The sequence below is a fragment of the Wolffia australiana genome, chromosome 6 (assembly GCF_029677425.1).
Source record: "Wolffia australiana isolate 7733 chromosome 6, ASM2967742v1".
Lineage (NCBI taxonomy): Eukaryota > Viridiplantae > Streptophyta > Magnoliopsida > Alismatales > Araceae > Wolffia > Wolffia australiana.
The window spans coordinates 6,269,790-6,285,755 of NC_135840.1; the positions used below are offsets into that span (position 1 = coordinate 6,269,790).

The 15,966-nt window shown below is 37.6% G+C and overlaps 2 protein-coding genes across 2 annotated transcripts; one reads left to right on the forward strand and one right to left on the reverse strand.

The window, feature by feature from the left end:
• Positions 1 to 1,032: 1,032 nt before the first annotated feature.
• On the forward strand, positions 1,033 to 6,441 carry LOC144704278 (Amidase family protein). Its single transcript, XM_078576636.1, has 9 exons — positions 1,033 to 1,884; positions 3,469 to 3,648; positions 3,730 to 3,824; positions 4,705 to 4,780; positions 5,376 to 5,453; positions 5,568 to 5,661; positions 5,770 to 5,819; positions 5,891 to 6,001; positions 6,131 to 6,441. The coding sequence occupies exons 1-9, from the start codon at positions 1,063 to 1,065 to the stop codon at positions 6,230 to 6,232; spliced, it is 1,608 nt and encodes a 535-aa protein (XP_078432762.1). The 5' UTR covers positions 1,033 to 1,062; the 3' UTR covers positions 6,233 to 6,441.
• A 220-nt stretch (positions 6,442 to 6,661) lies between these two features.
• LOC144704279 (NAP1-related protein 2-like) lies at positions 6,662 to 9,400 on the reverse strand. Its single transcript, XM_078576637.1, has 8 exons — positions 9,153 to 9,400; positions 8,701 to 8,823; positions 8,559 to 8,609; positions 7,819 to 7,890; positions 7,507 to 7,620; positions 7,298 to 7,359; positions 7,128 to 7,188; positions 6,662 to 6,939 (listed from the first exon to the last, which is right to left on the reverse strand). The coding sequence occupies exons 1-8, from the start codon at positions 9,261 to 9,263 to the stop codon at positions 6,793 to 6,795; spliced, it is 741 nt and encodes a 246-aa protein (XP_078432763.1). The 5' UTR covers positions 9,264 to 9,400; the 3' UTR covers positions 6,662 to 6,792.
• Between the last annotated feature and the right edge of the window lie 6,566 nt (positions 9,401 to 15,966).

Here is a 15,966-nt window from a genome sequence, read left to right on the forward strand (position 1 = left end):
AATGCTTTAACATATTATATACATATAAAACCCCGTCCGGCATAATTAAGCATTTAAATATCGCCCAGCTAATCGTAAATTTATTTTAAATATACTTCTATTTACAGGTAGGACATTGGGAAAACTGACATCAGACACACAGATATCACCATCCAACCCTTCTGACTGAGATGGATGCCGATATCTGGATGGATAATGGCATAGCATATCGTTATTATAGCAACTGGTGTCCGGTAAAGCCAGATATCAGATAGCCCATTTCCGGTATCTGGTTCGGCATCCAATACAATATCATTTGGCCACCATGCAGAGTAGAGCTGTGCTCAGGGTGGCCACCATGCTGAGCTTCATGGCATGCGATGACGGGGACGACTCATCCCTTTTCTGGACTATCCCGGACGTGGACGATGGACGGGACGAAGATCATCCCGTCCAACTTCCGGAATCAGTGCAGGGATGCGGACAGGACAGTTTTTTCGTCTGTGTGGATGAAAATCGTCTCGTCCGTTCGTCTCGGGATGAATTTCCGTCCCGGTTTTCGTCCAACCTCGCGGACGGGACAATTTTTTCGTCCTGGGTCGAAAACCCCGTCCCGTTTGTGTCCCTGCACTATACCGGATGGTCGTTCTGTTCTTTTTGTGCGAATTGTTCGTTCAGTTTGGTTTTCCGAACAGAACAAAAACAAATTCGAACAGAACATTGCACAGGTTCTTTTGTTCGCTTTGTGCAAATTTTGTTCTAGTTTTATGCGAATGTTCGTATTTTGTTCGTTTAAAAAAAAAAGAACTGAACAAAGAACAAGGCCCCGTGCAGCTCTTTTCTGTGAATTTTTTGTTCATTTAAAACGAACAGAACAGAACAATGTCTAAGGATGACTAGAGATGTACGGTTTCGTGTGGATTTCCGCGCAGGGCGAATGCCGCGTGCGGTACGAAAAAATCGCGCCACCTTCTCTACCGATGACGCGTCCAAGATGACGAAGACGAGAACTACCGTCATCCCGAAGCCAGTCGAATAGACAGACAGTCCGGGGGGGACTCCCTCATCCGCGGCGAATTGGCGATGGCTCCCGCAGTCCAGCTCGCGCAGTGGCGCCTGGCCCGGCCGGCGCCGCCTCGGCCCCGCCGCGCCCGCCGCTACTCCGCCGCCGTCGCCGCCGCCGCGCGCTCGGAGGTGCTCTCCATCCGCGAAGCCCTGCGCCAGCGCTCTCGAACCGCGGCGGAGACGGCGGCGGAGTGGCTGGACCGGCTGCGGGCGGCGGAGCCCGCCGTGCGGAGCTTCCTCTTCGTGGAAGAAGCCGAGCGGGTGCTGAACCAGGCGGAGGAGGCCGACCGGGCGGCTCGGCGGGGCGCCGCGCCGGCGCCGCTCGCCGGCGTACTGGTGGCGGTGAAGGACAACATCTGCACGGCGGACATGCCTTCCACGGGCGGGTCTCGCATTCTGGAAGGGTACCGGCCGGCGTACGACGCCACCGCCGTGCGGAAGCTCCGCCGGAGCGGCGCGATCGTGGTGGGGAAGACGAACCTGGACGAGTTCGGGATGGGGAGCTCCACCGAGGGTTCCGGATTTCACGCCACGGCGAACCCTTGGGACTTGGCTAGGGTTCCGGGCGGCTCGTCGGGGGGCTCCGCCGCCGCCGTCGCCGCCCGGCAGTGCGTGGTGGCGCTCGGCAGCGACACCGGCGGCAGCGTGAGGCAGCCCGCGTCCTTCTGCGGCGTCGTCGGCGTCAAGCCGACCTACGGGAGGGTTTCCAGGTTCGGGCTCATGGCGTATGCTTCTTCCTTGGATGCCATCGGATGCTTCGGATCTTCGGTCCTGGACTCGGCGGCTGTTCTTGGCGTGATTTCTGGCCATGATAGGCTCGATTCCACCAGCAGCACCCGCGTAAGCTTCTTGATTTTTTTGGATTTTGTTGTTCTTGGCTTCGTTGGATTTGTGGGAAATGAGGAGTGTTTGTGTGATTGATTTCTGGCCATGATAGACTCGATTCCACCAGCAATACCCGCGTAAGATTCTTGATTTCTTTGGATTTTGTATGTTTTTTTTTATCCTCGTGCGTTGGATTTGTGGGAAATGAGGAGTGTTTGTGTGATTGATTTCTATCCATGATAGACTCGATTCCACCGGCAGTACCCGCGTAAGTTTCTTGATTTTTTTGGATTTTGTGTGTTTTTTTAATCCTCCTGCGTTGGATTTGTGTGATTGATTTATGTGTTCATCGTCGATTAGTTGGGATTATTGAACTCTGCTCTTCTACTTTTGTTTGGAAATGTTGGTGTTTTGCTCTTTGGAGCATGTTATGTGGCGAATGATTTCTCTTGATAAGAATGCTTGGTAATTCTTCTGGGAGTGTAAATTAATGCTCTCTATCCTTTTTTCTACTAGAGATATTGGACTGTTTTATTTTTTCTGCACAGGATTAGTTTTGTTTCGTGCACTGGTTTACTTGGATGTGAATGGAAGTTTTAGTGTTTATCTAATACTGTGGATGGACGTTCTCCTTTTCTTGTAGCTATAGTTCCGGATCGTCCTGGACGTGGACGAAGGACGGGACGGGACGAATTTTGTCCTGTCCTACGTCCGATGTTAGCCCAGGGACGAAGGAGGGGATGGTTTTTTGTCCACCGACAAAAAAACCGTCCCGTCCAATAATCTTGGGACGGTTTTTCGTCCCGTCCAGTCCTGTCCTGATATTCGTCCGGGACGAAAAACACATTTTATATTTTTAATATATTATAATATATTATAAATTGTCCTAGCAAGGCCACGTGGCAACATCTCAACCGTCAGATGTGAGTCCGGCGGTTTTCCGTCCAGATTCGTCCGTCTGTCGTCCGGAGACCTCTGGACGGACGATTTTTTCGTCCCACAGGACGAAAACCGTCCCGTCCGGTGGTCCCGGGACAAATTTTCGTCCCAAAATTCGTCCGTATCTTAAAAATCGTCCCGGGACAAAAAAATCGTCCCGTCCGCGTCCCTGCACTATACTTGTAGCATCCTATTCACCCCAAATACTGCCAGGCTTATCGTCTTTCTTTCTTGTATCATCCTATTCACTTTCTTTGTGCATGGTTTTTGTTGCCCTCTAATGCATGGGCTTTTTGCATGCATGAGGATTATTGGTTTCAAAATCAAATTAAATTAAAATTAATTCATGTGCCGTTAAGAACTGAGAAAAAAGGTCAAGCTTATTCATGTACCCTTAAATTAACTTTACCATTTTCTCAGTTCTTAATGCAAGTTGAGTATTTAACTATTAAGCAGTAAGTGAATCATTTGTTACAAGATGCCGGAACTCTGAAGGAGCAACAGATTTGTGAATGAGAAATAATTTCCGCATGTTTCCTTTTCTCTTTTTCCTCTGTTAATTTATCTTCATGGTTTATTTCCTTGGAAACACGCTCAATTCCTCTGTTTAATCCCAAATTTCTGCCAAGTTTGCTAAATGCCACGTCTTGTTCTTGCCAGGATGTCCCTGACTATGTCTCTGGGCTGATCTCCGTGGATGCGATGAGCTCCAAGCCTTTGAAAGGAACAAGGATTGGGATGATTCGCGAGACTCTCGGAGAAGGTGTCGATTCAGAGATAATATCTTCCATCCGGGCAGCTGCAACTCATTTAGAAGAGCTTGGTGCCATAATTTCTGAGGTTCATGACAAAAGAACTCTTCTGACAAATCAATTTTACATTTTTCTCATACAACAAAATTAATGCCCTCCTAAAATGTAGGTATCGTTGCCATCCTTTGACCTAGGGTTACCGGCATACTACATCTTGGCCTCATCAGAGTCTTCCTCCAACCTATCCCGCTACGACGGTGTAAGGTAACTGCAGCAAGCATTAGGGCTCAATGCTCGTCAATGTCATCGACCCTCATTGATGTTGACGGATTTTCGGGTGGTTAACGATGACGATGGCGAGGTTACCATTGATGGTTGCTGTTTAAGACGACAGGGTATCACAATTAGTTGATACAATCCGTCAACATCAGCGGTCAACTTAGTAGAATTCCAGTTAAAAAATCGACATCTCCATCACCGTCATTGTCAATGAGCTTATTGAGGATGATGTTGCGTGAAATTCTCCTAAAGTATGGACAGTTGACGGTGACGATGACATTGTGTTGAACCGTGTACTGAACTCTATTGGGCACCTTGGAGGACTTCTCTCTCTCTCTTATTTTCCTCTCTCTCTCTCTTAACTATATCCCATGTGTGACCTTCTGTAAGTGGTCACACGTGGGACATTCATTTTAATGCTATGTCACACGTGGGAGCCTTCTTAAGTGGTTCCCACGTGTGAAGTTGTAATGGAGCCTTTAAAGGCCTCCAAAAACCCTAGCCGGCTGAGTTGGTTTTTTTTCCAACTGTCTAAGGCGCCGCCCAGTGCAGGAGCTCTTCCTTCTCCCTCCTTTCTCTCTCTCAGTCCTCTGTATCACCTTTCAACACATTGACGCCTATTTATGTTCATGGCATCATCAACAAACTGTCAAACAATATAGTTCAAAAAAAAAAAACTGTCTGTTAGGAAATAGGTGGTGTGGCCTATTAGGCCCACTGGACAATTAGCCCACTAAGGCATGCTGATTCCGTTGTAGAATCATTTCGTTGATGAATGGTCAATGTTTTATCATCCATGCTGAACAAAAAGAATGACGATGACTGTATAGTCCAAGCCTTGAGAGTGGTCGTATGAACTGTACAGGTATGGGAAACAGGTTCCAGAGGATGAGCTCGCATCTCTTTATGGAAGTTCACGAGCTAATGGATTTGGCTCCGAGGTAACTTTTCTATTCCAGGGTTCATTATCATCCTAAAGAATGGATTCCGGGTTTTATTTTAAGTGGCTGAAAAATCCCAATTTCATATAAAAATTTGAATTTCGTTTCCTAATGACTAGAAAAGCGCCCACAGGTTTGAATTTTGATATGAAGAAAGTTAAATTTAATATAAACTGGGTAAATTTTTTTAAATTTTATTTGGAAAACATTGGATTTTAGATGAAAAAATAATTTATTTCAAGCAGTTAAAGGGTGTGAATTTTTTATTTTAATTATGGATACTTGAATTGTTGCTTTTTAAAGTTTATTTGAAAAATGTTGGATTTTAGATGAAAAAAGAATTTATTTCAAGAGGTTAAAGGGTGTGAATTTTTTATTTTTTATTTTAATTATAGATATTTTAATTGTGGATCTTTAAAATTTATTTGAAAAATGTTGGATTTTAGATGAAAAAATTATATCAAGCAGTTAGAAGCTGTGAACTTTCTTTTTGGAATTGTGAGTAGTTGAAGCTCGCGAGTTGATATTTTTTTGGGAAAAGAGTGAACGCACCCAAATTGTAAAATAATATATTGGGACTTTTTGATCTTGCCAGGTAAAAATGAGAATTTTGATGGGAACCTACGCATTATCTGCTGGCTACTACGACGCCTACTACAAGCGGGCTCAGCAGGTTAACAATTTTCCTACTTATTTGTTTAAAAAAAAAAACAGTTTTCCTACTTACATCTTTTTCGAGAAAAATCGACCTTAAGACTAATATTTATTTTATTTTGACCATTTCTAGGTGAGGACAATCGTCCAAAAGAGCTTCAAAGATGCCTTGGCCGAGAATGATATTCTCATCTCTCCTGCTGCACCGACAGCTGCATATCTGATAGGTGCATACCCACAATTTTCACTTTTCATGGGCAGCTTCACTTTTCTTTTTCAGTTTATAAAAATGGGTAGAAATTTCTTCCTTTTTTCACTTATTATAACCCTATCAGGCGAAAAAGTCAACGACCCTTTGGCTATGTACGCCGGCGACATAATGACGGTAATAACCCTGTGACCGTTTGGCTCTTCTTAAAAGTCAACGGGTTTGCTGATGTAATTTTGACTGGGCAGGTCAACGTCAACTTGGCCGGACTGCCTGCTCTTGTCGTCCCCTGTGGCTTCGTTGGAGGGAATTCACCTCTTCCAGTAGGCCTTCAAATGATCGGCGCTGCATTTGACGAGGTTTATATGTTTTATTACTAATCACCCATGAATTATAATGTTAATCATTTCCCTTTTGGGCATTTATTCTCGATTAATGTTTTATTGCTGATAATTATGTGTTGCTGATTATGTTTTTAACATTGACAGGGGAGGCTGTTCAAAGTGGGTCATATCTTTGAGCAAACGCTAAAGGGCCTAAGTTTCGTCCCACCCACAGTTTTGCAGCAAGCCTCTGCTCCAGTTTCATAAAACCCGGTATTCCATAAATTTTGAATTAGAAAATGTTGACCCACATCATCGAATTCCACATGACCCAGATGAAACCAGCTAGGCTGCAAAAAAAAAACTAATCTCTGTGCCTGCTGTCACAACAAGCTATAAATCACTAGCCATTTAACTCTACGTATATGTTTAACTCTGCGTTCCATAAATTTCAATTTTAATCCTTCGAATGAAAATGTTATGACTCACTTCGCTAAATTCAACTTATTTGTGTCTACTGTAAAACCATATTATTCTGTGTATATACATAACTCAGTGTAACATAGATTTCATGTTTTTCTTCGTTTGAATGAAAAAACATTCGGCTAGGGGCCAGAAGAAACAGCCTGGCCGGAATAATCAAACTACTTTCTTTGCCAACGTAACTCTTTCTATATCTACTTACACATCAAGATGTAAATAAAAAACGATCTTACTCTGCCCATATTGCTGAATAGTTCATATAAGGTGATGCCCATTTCCCCTGCCGCAAATTGGAAAAAAAAGCTAACAAAATAAGATAAAAGCTTTGTTTGCAAGAGGCAGCTTCAGCCATCCTCTTCGTCTTCTTCTTCGTCTTCTCCGTCATCCTCTTCATCCTCGTCGTCATCCCCAGCAAAATCTTCCTCGTCGGCGTCATTATTAAAGTATTTCAAGGGATTAGGCCAAAGGTCCTCCTTAATTATCTCTGCCACCTGGGCCAGTACAAAGCAGCAGAATTATTCATACTGACAAACATTGATCATCTTTTAAAATGTTAGATCATGAAGTTTTTAAATGACGGGTATAAAACTTTAAATCAGGAATTTTAGATATCTGAAAACTTAGGTGAAACATTATTATCGTGATCTATCAATGTGAAAGGATCACTTGGGAAACTTGCCTCGTCCTGGAACCCATCAGACATGGTCTTCTGCGGTGCTTCCCCAAACCAGGAAAAGAAACTGCCAATCTCAAAGAAAAAACATTGTTGAGATGATGCAATTTAGATCACCAAAATGGGAAAAATCTCGATCTGAAATATTTCCACAGTTTCATACGATAACAATATACCTTTCTTCTTGAAAATCCCGCTTTCCATCTTTAGAAGTAATGTGATTTCCATTTGCAATATCCTGATAGATTTCAATGAATTTCAGAGAAATCCAGGGTAGTTGTCATTTGTCAAAAAATTTAAGATAAAACTTTCTTCAAAAACAAATTAAGATAAACCTTTCTTTTAAAAAAAAATGAGGTTAACATAATTAAGGGTGAGAATTTACCATGCCCACTTTCCATCTTATTTTTGAGCCAGTAATGTTTGTTGTTCCTTCATCGGAAAAGTTGAATGTCTTGGTGAGCTTAGTGTCCTCAAAATACGGATTAGCCGAAAAAGTCTGAACCAAAGGAACGAAACGGAGCCTAATAAGTCCATTCACACAAAAAAAAATAATTTTCTTTGAGATAATGTTAAAATTGTGAGTAATAGATAATGTAGATAATTTTAACACCAAGGCAGAAATTTAAGAACCAAGTTCTACGCAGGAAGCTTGAAAGGGTAAACTTTGAAAAATATACATACACGGTCGACTTACAAAGGAAATGGAATATCCCGATTTCACATCTTTGAAGTCTTCAACATCCAGAGACGTCAAATACTTAAAAATCTGCATAAGAATAGAAAAAGGAATCGTTGAATGAGATACATATGCATATGTATAGAGATCACTACATAGGGAGAAGGATAAAGATAGATGGGAATGGAGAGACAGAGATCGAGTAAAAGATACATATAGTTAAACATATATTTAGATGGAGAGAAATATCTATATACATAAAGAGAGAAAAGAGAGAGAGATGGAAATATATATGAAAAGAGATATGGACACTGATAGAAAATAGATATAAAGATAGACTTGGATACAGGGTATTGGATGCATAGAGAGATATAATTACAGAACGATAGAGCTAGAGGTATTTAAATATAGGGACATAGACAGTGACAAAGATATATATAGCGAGGGAGAGAATTAGATTAGATTAGAGAGAGAGATTTAGAGAGTGCTATATTTATATAAACGAATAGAAAGATATATATATATATAGAGAGAGAGATATATAAAGATATTTCTTAAAGTAAAAAAGATATATAGAGATAGATAGAGAAATAAATTTACACATGGAGAGGGATAGAGATAAAGATATGCAAGTAGAGAGATTTATACATATGTGCGTAGATAGACATCGAGGTATATAGAAAGAGAGGAGCACATCGAGAGAGAGAGAGATAAGGAGGAATTGGGCTAGATTTATCATTAAACTTGAATCTACAAACCTTATGATCATCATCACTGAGAAGATCCCCAAGAGCAGGATGGCTTAAGAACTGCACGACCCAGCTAGAGTAATCAGGTAATAAAGAAAACAAAAAAAAGAGGAAAAAAAACAAATAACCACAAAGAGTATACGATACAAACCGCGGTTAACCAAAAGTCTGGGATTCCCTGAACGACTTCGTTCCTTCTGTCATAGATGGGTCTGCGAATCTCATTATACTTTTGTTCAACTTCCAAAACCTTGTCACTAGCCTCCTCGTTAATCTGCTCAGAGTTGATCATTCACAGAGTCAAAATGTAAGAAGAGACAGAAGAATAATCCCAAGTCGAAACCTTATTCTTTAAATTTGAAGGAAAGGAATAAACGCTAGATTCTGATCCATCAATTTCCGCAACATCACTTGGATTTAAAAGGTCATCGTTCAAAATGAACGAAATTCCCCAAGAACATCAATTTCCGCAAGAACATGATCACCGTAGAGGAACACAAAAACCCGTAACCAGATAAACAGAATTCGATACCCAATTCCTTCACGAAGCGGCAAGGAAGACAAAAAAAAAACGAAATCATGAAAAGGGTCAGAAGCCCGCACCTTTTCTAGTTCATCCTGAACCTCCTGAAGCTTCTCGATGACAAGTACGAAGTCCCCATCAACATGATCATTCTCCACCACTTTGGCCTTCTTCCCCTTGTTCGCTGCCATTTTCCCTTAGCCTGGCGAGAAGATCCGCCTTGATTTCCACCAAGAATGAGAGAGAACTCTGCGCAGAGGAAATGGTAGAAGGGTTTTGGCGCTTAAATCTCCACAAGGGTGTAACCCTTGCGTTCTCGCCCGCAGTTTAAGGGTCATCTCTACCCTTCATCCGGGTCAAACGGATTGGAGAATGCTGGACTCGTAACATACATTATGATAATAAATCATTAACAAATAACACTGATCTATAACATATAAAAAGTTGTCTGATTATAGTACTTGTTAAAATTGATTTTAATTTTATCTACATCTCATGAGATATAAATAAACTGGCAGCTCAATTTCATGTAGGATGACGTAAATCGAAAATATTGATGTGTATATTAGAGATACATGGTGGATGGTTGAAGAGTTTCTTGAGAGTTGAAATACCAGATATACTTCTCATTCTGAATTAATGATTCAGAATCTGATATTCAAGTCACTTGACACTTGTACACTCCCCATTCTATATAAAACTTTTTGTTGAGCTTAAAACAATTGCTCTTCCTCTAGTATCATGAATTATCCTTGTGATGATGCGATGTTGACGATAATCAATGGGCGGCGACGGACAGATAGGGCTCCCTCTAGATTATACCAAATGCTTATCAATAAAAGGCAGGAGACTATGCTTGGTTTGAAGGCAGGAGAGAAAAAATGTTTGTTAATCCACACTGACACATCTGTTCTGTGCTGGCATTTCCAAGAGGCTTAACCAAAGATAGAATCCGTAAAAGGTAGGAACAAAAGTAAATACAAGAAATCAACACGATGGGTGCGCTCAAAAAGCAGTTTGGGAGCCAACCACAATCAACTATGGACACATAGGGCATCATTCCACGAGCTCTACATAGTTGGGCATTATAGTTGGGGTGATAGGGGCACCTTGTCGTGGAGGATGTATGCAACCTGAGGTTGGAGCCTAGTGATCATCGTCGGTAAGAAGTCATAGTGGCTCAAATTGATGCCAACACTCCACATGTCAGAGGCTGTATCACATCTATCCAGGATAAGGAGCTAAGTCATACAGTTAATCAGAACCAGGTGATCACTTGCAAGGATTTGCCTTGTACCCACCTAGACAAGTGTGATTCCCTCATATGAGAATGGAAACATCAAGGCAAATCCATGCAGGTGATCACCTGGTTCTGATTAACTGTATGACCTAGACAAGTGTGGTTCCCTCTTATGAGAATGGAAACACTTCACCTGTTGTGGCATCAAACCTCAACATTGGGTCGGTGGTGACATCCGATTGCCAACATCACCTTCTTGGGAAACATTTTTTGACACTGCTTGTGACATTTAACATTAAATATTTCTTTATCATTTTAAAATTAGTTTTCTATGTCCATGTTACACATTCTTCCACATTGACCTTTTTTTCTCTCATCTTCATCCTATCTGATGTATTCATTATGTCATGATTGTATTTTTATCATTAAATTAAAAATAGCGGAGCACATGATAATTATTAATTTTTAAGCATAAGGTATGTAAGTGCATTACTTTCATCCCCATTGGATTATCATACTATCACAGTTACAAGATATGAATAAACATATATAATCAAAATTTACTGAATGGAAAAATCACATTCTAATATATTATAACTATTCATTTAAATTATATGGTTACTATACATGAAATTACAAGCAATACAACCAAAACCCCTCAAACTTTAAAGATTGTCAGCACTAACGGATCATGTGCTAATCATAATTTATTGGTTATATATCTCAAAATGAAAAAGGTTTAACAGTTCTTTTATCCATATTATCATACGGTAATCGAGATGTAAGTTATACTAATAATTGTTCAAGATTGGAATAAAATATAAACTTATCTAAAATATTTTTCATGTGTATATATATCTCATTCATATTCTTACTCAGGAAATTCATTTCTCTATCATTTGATGTATGAAAATTCCAAAAGATATGAAAAGTTATTTAACGTGATGGAATCTGAAAAATACATGAATAACACATTTATTTTCAAACAAGTTTTTTAAGTTACACCATGGATAAGTCAACCTGTAATTAAGTTAACACCATTTTTACATGTCTGAGGATTATCAAGAAATTTCATAACAGAATCTGCAAAAATTGAGACCTCTAACTTTGATGGGAAGAATATAATTATTTGTATATTTAAATTCTGCTTTATTTTTTTTTCCTTTTTCCCGAATGATAAATTATTACTCACGCATAATGTCTGAAACCTCAGCACCAATCATATCATGATGTTGAATGGTTTTTGAAAATGAAATATATACTCTATTTTGAGCATAAGATAACTAAGATTGATCAAAGGTTTAGAATAAATTACATCTAGAACCAAATGCCTTATCATTCAAAGTTAATCATATAAGGCTAAACAAAATGACTCACATTGAGTCAATACATAAGAATTACTAATTAGAAAAAGATCAATAGTTACTCTAATATCAATTTATAACAACAATTTAGCAATATATATACTATATGATTAGATTTCTCTACAAGTATGTGCATTCATGTCATTTGATGTTTAGATTTTGAGACAACCAAAGACTTTTAGTTGCCTTGCTCAGTGTGAATATGAAATTATATCATCCCAACATGTTTATGCAACTTTCTAAACAAGATATTATCAATAAAATGATTAAATTTTGTGGAATATATCAATGGATCTTTCTAATTTCATGGCCATGAAAGTCCAAGTTTTCTAACGTAATTTTGAATGTCAACAATGGACCTCAACCTCCATTTCTGTAAAAATCAGATTACACATACTTTGACTCTCAACCTAACTCTCAACCTCAATCTGCACATGTTACTAAACAAAGCTTTAATGAATCTATGATGCAGATGATGAAAGAAATGATGGAGCAGCAATCAAGTATGACGATGGAGCAGAATGATATAAGATCTAGAGATGAGAAAAAGGAATCAGAACCAGCCCCAACATGATCAAGCATGGGTGATGAACTATAAATTGGGGTTAAATTGTCATTTAAGGCTTCTGGTTTATATAATATGTATTTATATTTTTCCTTACAAGCACATAGGAAGCAAGGATTGAATCCACGTGGAGCAAGTATCAAATAATTTAACCCCAAGTTAAAAAAAATAGATACAAAAAACTTCAAAAAAATTCTAGGAAGGTCAGAAAATATTAATCCCATTTAACCTAGTTTATTCACATTTTACAAATCAAATGTAAACTTTTTAGATAATTAACAACTGACAATACTAATTAATTCTAAATTACCTTAGCTGACGCTTTGGGAATGTACAGCAGCAGCGATGGACGTGAGTGGAGCAGATGAAAGAGATACCGCCACTGATTGTGATAAAGATGATGCCAGATACACGCTTGCGAGTGCTGGAGTGAGGGTGAGTGATGATAATTTTAATGTTTACATTGCAAAAAGATGGAGGCAAATATACATTGATGGGTTGCAGAGCTGGAGCTGGCATGCATGATGGCGAAAACCTAGATATCAGCAATGATAACCTAGGAAAAAGGAAGAAGTGACTCAGAAAAAGGCAAAGTGCAACAACAAACTGGAATGAGATTTTGAATGAGCGAATTCCTACGATAATCATAATTTGAAATAAAACCCAAGAGTGAATTTTACAAGGATGTGAGTATTTATTTATAGATCCAAGATGGTGGATGCACAGAGGAGGTAAATCTAAAATTACCCTCAAAATTTCAGCATGAAACACCCTCTAGATCATAAGATATCATAGTTTAAATTTGGAGCACTCTAAGCCATCCAATTTTCTCCCTCCCCCAATTTGTGTGGAAGTTTTCCAGCGAGGCACAAGTTGATTTAAAATGATTATAGAAGTTGAAAATTTGACAAATTGATTCAAAATTTTGAATTAAATTAATATATATATTGATGATTTATAATATTATTTTTTCTGAATTTAATGTCAACAAGTTCCATAACCATACCAGAAAATTTGGATAAATACAGATATCCTTTTAAAAATATAATAAAACCCTTATAATGAATCTAAATACTTTTTTTCTCAAATTTAAAATTCTGATTTTTATATATTATTTTATTCATGAAATTAATGCCATAAAATTATGTTAAAATACAATAAAATAAATAATATTCAGAAATGTGTTCCAAAAGTACAATAAATCATGTCTTTATGATACTTTCAAGGAAAATAAGTAAATAAAACACAAGAAATTACAACTAAAAATTGCATGTTATTTATGAAATATATGGGAGACAATAGAGTTGAGATAAACTCTGAAAAATGTCAACTTCCATCTCAACATTTAATTAATCCCAGAAATTTACTTCACATTGAATCCTTCACTCAACCATAAAATCAGAATAAAAAAAGAATGCATTCATATCATATCTACAGTATTTTTCAAAAAATATGTGCTTCTGAATGAATCCTCAGAATGAGATTCAAGAAGATGAGAATGCACATGACGAAGTTCTGGTAGAAGAACCAAATAAAGGAGATCCACAACCAGAACATATTTAAATTAGTCCTGAATTTACAAATAGTAATAATTTTGAAGATAAAAAGTATATCCTATATTCATTAAGTGTTTAGAGAGGAACATTATGACATTATTTTGGATATTCATTTATTATTTATAAATGAAGGAAATAACAGATGAATTTTCATGAAATTATTCATCCGTTCTCTACGGACAGTAATGTCTCTTTGCATGAAAATTTAATTGTGTTTTTTTGATACGATAGAATTTATTTATTTTTTTGATCCAAAAATGCATGAGAAGTTCATTAATTCAATATCTAAAACACGTTCCAAGATTAATCTGAACATTAAAAATCTTATTTTCATCATTTGACAAAATCATTTTATTAAAACAGATGTATGGTAAGGGATGAAGATAAGTAACATGATAGTAAAAGTATTTATCCACATAAAGAAAAACAAAGGATACACATCATATCATGGCATCTCTTCCCTATTAAATATTTATCTTCAAAGTTAGTTTTGTGGCTTAAGTAAAAAAACTTCATTGTAAAATGTTTTTTCTCCTTGTATTTTTTTCGTCGCATTGTAAACTATTGGATCAAGATATTCTTGGAAGCAGATTTAAATATTGCTTTTTTCATATGGATATAGATCATTTATTGCATATGTTTTTAAAGTGATGTGTTATCCTTCGTTTTAGTACTTCTTCTAAACCTTTATTTAATGTCTTCTAAGTTTTACTTCTTTTTCTCCCTTTATAATAATATAAAATCACCAGGGAAGCTAATACAACAATAAAAACATGGTTATGGCACATGGAGATGAAGAAATACCCCTTCAATTTGTGATACACCCAAATTTAAGGTTAAAATTATGTGACTGGTGATTCTTGTTTAATCAATAAATTTTATATGCCAATGCTTACATAAGAATTCTACCTAGTGGATGAGGAGGGTTGTGTCCACAGGTAATGGATCTCAGGGAATAACTATATCTGGATGGTGATCCATGTAAGATGAGGAGGGATACATATAATGTAAGAGATAATGATGTGATAGAAATGGTGAGGTGAGAGGGGAGATGGGAAGTATTTAACAAGGGTGTGATGATACATAAGATAAATAGGTAAGATGATGTGAATATGATGAATGAATTGGGGGAGTAACATAGACAGAGAAATGAGGGGAAGATGGCGAATGTAGGAGATAAGTAATAAGAGAGGAGAGGAAGATGGTGATTTAGCGTTTATGATTTAAATGAACAATAAGACAATGGGCATGGCAGTGATGATGTAGAGGATGTGCGCTAGTGATGATGGATTACGATGATGGTGATGAGGAAGGTGGTATGTATCCAACTAATGTATGTGATGCAGAAAGACAATGTAAGTCAAGAGACTGACCTTAGATGCCTATGTTCAGCTGGGATCAGCTCAATTTCCTGATGTAGACCAGCCTCTCCTCTTCATTCTTGAACTTATAAGGGCACTCAAGTCCCTAAGAAAACCTTGATGGAACTTAAAAAACCTCACTCTCTTTAAATCTTCTTCCCTTGGAGGAAGTAGTTTACATATATATTTTTATGAAAAAATCTGACCTTTGAGCATCAGATCAATGGAAATATCATTAATCTAGGACTTAATATTGATATTAAATGTAGAAATGAATTAAAAAAAAAATTTATTTAGGTCAATTAGACATCATCTGACCATTAAATTCTAAAAATTAATGGACACTATAGATATTTATATCTATGATATAAATGTCTATATCATATATTTCTATAAATATAATTATCATATGTATCATATATTTCTATAAATATCTATATCAGTTAGATATAAATATCTAATTGGTTCATATATAGATAATAAAGAAGTAAAGTTAAATTTAAATCCATGTAATATTTTAAATAAAATAATTACATAATTGTACCATATATTTCATTAATTATTCAAATTCAAATTCATGGGGTAACTAAAATTATTTACTCTATCTTATAAAGCTTTTGAAATTAATCGGTAGATCATAATAATGGCAGTTCAATATTAAAGGGTTACCCCTTTCCATGTTCATCTTTGTCTTTCAGTGTCTCCATCCTTTTGTTTCTTACATTGTTCTGTAGTTCTCCAGTCTTTTTATCTCTTCCCATTTGAATATCATGTTGCATAGATCATTACCATTTTTAAGGATCTTTTT